An 8,616-nucleotide genomic window follows, 5' to 3' on the forward strand; every position below is an offset into this window, starting at 1 on the left:
GCTCGTAAGATATTTGTGCATAATGGAATTCTAATAAATAAACATGACACATTTTCTATAAGGTCAATAAGTTATCCTTACATTAATAACACATCGTTATCTTTGTTAAATGAATATTATAAGTCACCATTATATTTACAATTAAAAGTCTAATATAATAAAGAATAGGCATCTATAAAATGACAAAAGAAAAGAAAAATACATTACCACCCAGCTCATATGCTTAGTTCTTTGTTGTAAGACTCATATGCATACTTCATCCTAAAGAACTCTATGTCATCTTGTGTGAATGTCACTGGTAATCTAGCATGTAAAAACTCGATGGTCTTGAATGTAAACATACCACAGTCACCACTACAAAAAAACAATTATTATAACGAGACAATAACATTATTGGAACCATATTAAATAGTTAATATTTATTTAACAAACAAATACGTATTAAGGGGCTTTACCTGTTACTTTGCCGAGGGGAATTTTGTGCCAATTCACATGTAAACTCATTAACGGAGTTTACAAGATTCGTCCGCTACTCATAAAAGGATGCAGACCTCAGTAAATAAGGTAACAAAATGCATAATTTCTTGAAATACGTTTCTCTCCTGTTTCGGTTGCTAGTCTTATCTGAGTCATATACAGTCATACGACACTCTTTTAAGTCCACATGCCCTAGAAGCCAATGTATGTTGCACTTGTTTAGTAGAATCAACAACTGTTAGTACATTACAGAATTTCAGTTAGCATAACAAATAAAGGAAGGCACATAAATAAATGAATAGTTTACATTACACAATTTGGACATGTATATTGTACATGATTTACGCATTTCCATGGATCCGACTTCTTCATTCGAATCCCCAATACATATTCATGCATTGCATATGAGAATTGGAAATTAGATGGATTGGCGCGGAACTTTTCATAACCTGCTCAATGTATACCTACAACAAAATAAATTATTAGTTACCCAAAATCACAATAGCCACATATAGGATACCTGTCCTTTAAAACTTCTTTACTTATCCAAAATCCTCCATCTATCACCTCAAAACTAGGATAAAAAATATTAGGGAATCGATTGGCACATACACAAAATAAGTAAGGCAGGACTTCCATATGCTGCATTGAAAGACGAGTTAATTTTAAATTACATCCATGCAGTTGAACGACAATCTATGGAATTTATCAAATTATAAAATAAAAATCTTGATCAAAAAATATTTACATCGTGATTCAGCCACCTCTCACTGGTTATAAGCAATTGGAAAATTTTTTTACTCGCGGACAAAATGACCATATCAACCTTTGTTGCCCAATCGGACTTCATAAATTGGTCAAAATTTTTTACAAGTCGAGTGGGTACTGGTTTGTATGGATCGAACTTCAAAGTAGAAGATGCACCGGGTAAAGTGCGTTGTAGTTTTTTCCGCAAGCCTCCAACACTGTAATAGCTACTACCGCCTTCCTATCCCACCTCCCAATATCTATACTTTGCTTAGCAGCTGCTACCTTTCTTGCACGTCTCCCGGCCGGAAACTTTGATGGAGATACTTTCTCGATAATCTTAACATTTGGTCCTGCATCGTCTACAACGGATGGACATGACTGTCTATCAACAAGGGTTGCATCGGGACCAAATTCTTCTTTCTTTTCATCCCCTTCAAAGTCCGCTTCCATCCCATCTCCCAAACCGTCAGCACCAACTTCCACTCCTTGGTGCTTCATTAACTTATCAAGCTTGGTCTCCAAACTTGCAAACTTTCTAAGCATGGCGATTCTTAAATCCTTAACGTCTTGCTGTACATTAGTCACTTCACCTTCAAGGATAGTTAATCTCTCTCTCAAAGGTACCTAAAAGAAACAATAATGATTAGTACTTGCAATAATAAAAAAGATAAACATTCATACAATTTATTCAAACCTCATCATAAGATGGAGTTGTTGGAGGTTGGGATGGAGTCGATGGTTTAACATGAACATGAGCAGCAACTTCTGCAGTCGATGATGAAGGCCGATCTGTCTGCTTATCTCCCATTCGCCGCCTCCCTCCTTTACCCTTACATTCCATAGACGCCTGTTTTCTTTTCTTACTTCTTCCACTACTTGTAAGTGGAACACCTTCATCTCTTTCACCATGACTTCCCTGTGGTAGCTTGTCTCTGACAGCAGGTACAACACTGTATAGAGTACGGTCATGATGTACATCCCATGCAATTTTGCCAATATATGCACGCTCAAATTCAGTTACATTCATTAAGCCATAAACGGGATATTGCAAAAGCCAAAAGAGATTATCATGAAGTGATTATTAAGTAATACTAATATTACTACAAATACTGCAAAAGTCTATAAATAATATTACTAAGTTGGAATGTATATTTATATATATATATATAAATATATATGTATATATAAGTGGAAGAACTCATATACCTACATCACGATGATCGAAGAGTTTAGTGGCCTTCTCAAATCTTGGCACTTGTGAAATATGTCAATTGAGAATTTGAGGGAATGCCATGTTCGGCAATTTCTTTCCAAATGCTTGACCTAATGAAGGAATTGTCTCAAAACCCCAAATCTGTCAAACAATAAATTAATAATGAATAAGTAAAGAAATACACACCATAAATACAACTGTAACAAACTTTAAATAATAGTGTAATAAACTTACCATGAAAGCCAAAGGAAACCCACAAACACTGTAACTCTTTGACTTGTTTAAAGCCATGGATTCTCTATGCTCAAAAGCACTCTTCAACGATCTAATGGTGGTGGTGTATGATAAAGTACCCCATGGATAGTTATTGAAGTACTATAAATCGTCCACCATCTCCAAGTGATTATGGGGTGCGGTGGCCATGCTTTCTTTGCCTAGAAGAACCGTCTCTAGGAAATATAATAAAGCCAACTTCAATCTATCATCATCGGCTTCATCATCATCTTGACACTGTGCGGTCATGAAAGCTTCGATTATCTCCGAGTTAGTGACCTTTTGCTTTCCACCAAAAAATGTGTCACTAATACGTGTAAAGATGTTAACTCGCCTATTTGGTTGGTAACCAAACCGTAGACCTATAATTATGGCGAAGTCTCTCCGTGTAAATCTAGCACCACACCGTCCAAAATGGAATACCATAAAATCCTTGTCATTGCAAACACACTGCCTATACAACATGCTGTTGACGATGTGGCCACTAAATTGTATATTGTTGGCCTTCAAAAAGTGGCCAAAACAGCTATCCTCGAACTTCTTTATTTGGGATAGAATCAGCTTGAACTTAATATCCGACACGGCTTTCCAGAAGTTCGATTTACAATTAACCTTTGCTTTAGATATCTTAGAGTCCCAAAACCTTCTTTGGTATTCTAAATCCATTTATCTGCAAATCAAATAAGAATAACAAATCATAACATATGGCTTGCTTATGGACAGCAAAATCAAAATGACCAAAAACATATTAAATAGTAAAAAATAAAAATCTAACAAAAATTCCGCCAAACAATTACAATTTGAAAGTTTAGAACAAAAAGATATTTATGCATCTATTGGAAACAATTTTTGAACTAGAGGAATCTGTTTTCCGACGAGAGAAAATTTTCTTTCCGACAGGAGGAAAATAATTTCCAACAGGAGGAAAACGCTTTCTGCCAGGAGGAAATTTCTTTCCGACACGAGGAAACGCTTTCTGTCAGGAGGAAATTTCTTTCAAATAGGAGGAAACATTTTTTTCGACACGAGAAACTTTTTTCCGCCTAGAGGCAAAATTTTCCGCCTGGAGGAAAAAAAATTTCGCCTGAAGGAAAAATTTTCCGACTGGAGGAAAATTTTTCCAGAACCTACAAATGACATATACCTAATGGGGTTTGTGCAAAATTAGAATGAAAATGGCTAAAAAAACTTTTCGAACCAGCACATACGTGGATTTAAAACCTACAATATTTTCTATATATTAGTGTACATTATACATTAGGCAACAAACCAACCATGCGCATATAACATTGCTTCCTAAGGATAACCTATGGTTCTAACACATATTAATCATTATGGTTTCACATTTAAACCTCTCATTAAATTCAAACAAAAACACAACTTCATAATAGTTTTAATTTCACATTTCACATTCTTACCATGCAACACAAACATTTCTGTCGCACCAAATAACACAAAATTTAAAAGTGAAAATATAACATAAAAACGATGAAAATGTATTTATGTTACTCATATAAATATTTGAGAGTATTAATCAGAATATTCTATGTGGATAGATTGTGAACCTGAATCGTCGAGCTTGTATTTTATAAAAATGAAAAATATAAGGTATACTACTCATATAAATATTTGAGAATTGCAATCAAAATATCCCATGTAAATAGACTGTGCACTTTAATTATTAAGCTTGAATTTAAAGTTTATTTAGTACAATCTAGATATTAGATTGTACTGAAAACTCATAGGAGAAAAATTTTCGGAGAGAAGCCTATTTGGTAAGTGAAAATTTCAAATAAAATTAAAATTTTTCTTTAATAAAATATAAAATCAAATTTTCAATAACTTCAAATTTTCAGATGATCTATTTGACCATGAAAATTTATGTTTTCCAAAAACTATACGTGCACATACATGTGTGTATGGATTATGCTATTGTAATATACAAAACGTACATGGAAAGAGATGGATTTTCTGATAATGGAATAAACTTCAGATCTCTTGCGAATCTCATAGGTTGGACTCTAAGGTACTTGACTAGCATTCTAAATGGAAGGATTTGCTCTGCTCAGCAGGGCTATATGAAGCCGAAGAAATGCAAATGTTCATGGGAAAATATAAAATCAGATTTACTATTATTGGATGGTACACCAGCACTACATTTGGATATTTTTTGAAGCTACAATGAAAAAACAAATTGTAGAAATACCAAGTGATAGATGGAAACCTCCAAAGAGCTATTCAAAAACAAAAATCAAAATCAAAATAAAACCTCCAACAGCGGGAAAGTATAATACAAATGCTGATGCAGGTACAACAATAATATTTAGTTATTATAATAATTAATTTTTTCAATTATGACAATTTATAACACAATTTTATGTCACTTCTGCTGTTTCAAAATTTAATTCATTTGTTATTATAATGAAATAATTTCCTATCTAAATTTCTAAACCATATTTTATCAATTCTTATCATTCATAATTTAAAATGTTCTATCAAATATGAAACTTCATATATTTAAGCTTTGTATGAAACTACTACTCTTTAAATCTTTACGTTAGAAAATTCAATCAGACAATTTAGTAACAACAATGCGAAACGACGTTCAGCTTTACATTACCACAAACACCATTTATACATGAAAGAACAAAGAACCACAAACAATTACAAAACGCTATCTTATTCACACTCCCACAAGACAACCAGAAGACCACTCTCAATTAAGCAAAGCGGATAAGGATTTAACCAGAGATTTCAATGGACTTGATGTCAGGCTTTTTGACCTCCTCTTTAGGTACAGTCACAGTAAGAACCCCATTCTCCATAGCAGCCTTAATCTGATCCAATTTGGCATTCTCTGGAAGCCTAAACCTCCTCAAGAACTTCCCGCTGCTGCGCTCAACTCGATGCCAAGTATCGTTCTTGTCCTCCTTCTCCACGTTCCTCTCACCGCTGATCTGGAGCACGCGATCATCTTCAACCTCCACCTTCACTTCTTCTTTCCTGAGCCCTGGAACATCGGCCTTGAACACATGGGCTTCTGGGGTCTCCTTCCAATCGATCCGAGTGCTGACGAAGGCAGAGTTTTCCCGGGAAAACTCAGGGAAATTTGAAGAAATCAAGGAAGAAGAAGGAAGATTCTTGAAGGGGTCCCAAATGTCGAGAGAGAAGGGATCGACCCCACTGCTTCGTCTGCCACCGAAGAAGCTTGGAATCAACGACATCTTCTTTTGCTTTTGCTTGGACTGTGATTGAATAATTCGAACTTCGTAAATTCAAGTGCTCGTCTAAAGATTTTGCGGACCGCCGATAATCGCTTAGTTTTTCGTTGGAGGCAAGACAAGGATGGCTTGGGTATTTATGATGGTGCATGAATGTTCCAGACTCTTCTTCGGATATAGGCCCATAGTTGGTTTTGTGATTAAGGTGAGGACGCTTCCAGGCTTGTTTAGAACTTTCCTATGGGCATTGAAGTGAAAATATGTGGCCCATTTAAGTTTCTTCAAGAAATATACATTTTAATTACATTCTACTCACGGAATAATTATTTTATATTATTTTGATTGATATTTTAGAGTCAAAATTTATATTAAGAAGGTAAAAAAAATTAACACTATTATATCATTTTCTTTCACAAAATAAAAAAATGAAGGATATAAAATTTGGCCCATTTTTATTAATTTGGAAAATAATCAATGCACAAGAAATATAATTTGTTACACAAGTGGTGACTACATGAGTCTTTTAACATATTTTAATTTCGGTTGGTTAAACATTAAACAAAACCAGTAGCCCATAATCTTACCAGGATTTGTTTGACCTATTCAAGCCCACAAGAGAAGTAGGTCCCTATAAAATTCGCGAAAATACAGGGATTTGTCGACCACAGGGGCGCAAAAATGGATGTTTCATGAAGTCCCTAAAATATTCTTGGAATTAAATTATCAGAATGTTCGTCCCCAGCGTGAAAATTGAAAATTAGTCCCCCCCCCCCCAAAAAAAAAAGGAAGAAAAAAGACCCAAAATTACTAGAAAATGCTCCTACAAGTAGCATAAATGCCAATGAAGTCAATCTAATACTGATTTTTCTATAAGTTCTACTTACTATATACTATTATTTTATTTGCAAGCGTCTTAAATAAAAATTTAATCACATTTATATTTAATTTAGTACTTACTTTTATACACACTAATTTACACTAATTTTTTCTGAACATTGAAAGATATAAAATCAGATTTACCATTATTGAACTGCACTTCATTTGGATTTTATTGAAGCTACAACGAAAAAACAAATTGTAGAGATACCAAATAGGACAGATGAGAAAGTGTGGAAACCTTCAACAGCTATTCACATAAAAATTAAAAAAATAATTAAAGGAAAAAAGAAAATAAAACTCCAAGAGCTGGAAAGTATAAAATAAATGCTCATGCGGGTACAACAATATTATTTAGTTATTAAAATTAAATTTTTTTTTTAATTATGACAATTTGTCATCTGAAAGGAATGATATGTGTTTTTTAATCCATAAGTTACCTTCATTGTTTCAAAATTTAGTTAATTTGTTACCGTAATGCAATAACTTCCTATATAAATTTCAAAATCATATTTACATCAGTTATGAAAAAAAAAAAAAAAAAAAACAACAACAACAACAACGTATTTATGTTACATAAATATTTGAGAGTTTCAAACTTAGATACCCCATGTGAATAAATTGTGAAACTCAATTTTTGAGCTTGATTTATACAAATTCTAAAGTTTATTTAGTAAAATTTAGATATTAGACGGTATTTAAGACTCATGAAAGAAAAAAAGTTAGAGAGAAACCTATTTAGCAATTAAAAGTTTCAAATAAGATTAAAAATTTTCTTTGACCAATATAAATGGAAATTTTAATAATGTCCCGATAGGTTGTCCATTTCCATGAAATTTATGTTTTTCAAAAACTATGCATGCATATATATATATATATATATATATATATATATATATATCGGCCACAGAAAATGACATTATAAAAAGAGTAATAAAGATTGTATTTGTAGATTTTGTATATTGGAAACAGATTATGTAATTCAACCACTATGGTATTGTAATAATACGAAGTGTATGGGGAAAAAGGAAAAAAATTCAGATGAGCTCTAAGGTACTTTAGTAATATTCCAAATGGAAGGAGTTGCTTTGCTTAGCGAGGCTATATGAACCGAAGAAATGCAAATGTTCACAAGAAGATATAATATCAGATTTACTATTATTGAATGGCACAGTACGACATTTGGATGTTATCGAAGCTACGATGAAAAAACAAGTTGTAGATATACCAAATGGGATAGATGGAAACAAGTTGTAGATATATCAAATGGGATAGATGGAAACCTCCAAAAGCTATTCAATAACAATTTGCAACCCACAATCATTTTTACTGTTTCAAAATTTCCGATATAAATTTTGAAACCATATTATATCAATTATTATCATTCACATCTCGGCCTATTGAATATGAAACTTTATATATTTAAGCCTAAAAAGATATGAAACTTCATATAAACTACTGTTCTTTAGTAATTTGAGTTAGAAAAGTCAACCAGACTATCTTTTTACATTAAAAAATTAAAAGATAAAAATCACATATGAAAAATCAAATACTAAAATCACAACTTGTATTTTGATTTAGTACTTTGTGTTAGAAAATTCAACCAGAACTATCTTTTTACATTAAAAAATTAAAAGATAAGAATCACATATGAAAAATCAAATAGTAAAATCACAACTTGTATTTTGATTTACCATAAAAGACAACCAGATTATAATAATAATAATTACCTAGTTAGCTAGACTAATAGCCTTATACAATTAATAAAATTTGATATTTTTTGGGTCAAACTATGTAATAACAATG

General features: G+C 32.5%; 2 protein-coding genes across 3 annotated transcripts; both read right to left on the reverse strand.

The window, feature by feature from the left end:
- Nucleotides 1–1,077: 1,077 nt before the first annotated feature.
- On the reverse strand, nt 1,078–4,077 carry LOC125421170 (uncharacterized). Of its 2 annotated transcripts, XM_048469142.2 has the most exons (4): nt 2,675–4,077; nt 2,438–2,581; nt 1,922–2,177; nt 1,080–1,851 (listed from the first exon to the last, which is right to left on the reverse strand). In XM_048469142.2, exons 3-4 carry the CDS (start codon nt 2,066–2,068, stop codon nt 1,384–1,386), a joined length of 615 nt encoding a protein of 204 aa, XP_048325099.2. In that variant the 5' UTR covers nt 2,069–2,177; nt 2,438–2,581; nt 2,675–4,077; the 3' UTR covers nt 1,080–1,383. The 2 variants fall into 2 exon arrangements, with proteins under 2 accessions (XP_048325098.2, XP_048325099.2); XM_048469141.2 differs by lacking the exons at nt 2,438–2,581; nt 2,675–4,077 and having other exon boundaries at nt 1,078–1,851; nt 1,922–2,388.
- Nucleotides 4,078–5,291: 1,214 nt separating this feature from the next.
- Nucleotides 5,292–6,066, reverse strand: LOC125420772 (18.5 kDa class I heat shock protein). The gene has a single exon (XM_048467829.2). The coding sequence runs from the start codon at nt 5,935–5,937 to the stop codon at nt 5,455–5,457; it is 483 nt and encodes a 160-aa protein (XP_048323786.2). The 5' UTR covers nt 5,938–6,066; the 3' UTR covers nt 5,292–5,454.
- Between the last annotated feature and the right edge of the window lie 2,550 nt (nt 6,067–8,616).

This window comes from Ziziphus jujuba, chromosome 10, assembly GCF_031755915.1.
Source record: "Ziziphus jujuba cultivar Dongzao chromosome 10, ASM3175591v1".
NCBI lineage: Eukaryota > Viridiplantae > Streptophyta > Magnoliopsida > Rosales > Rhamnaceae > Ziziphus > Ziziphus jujuba.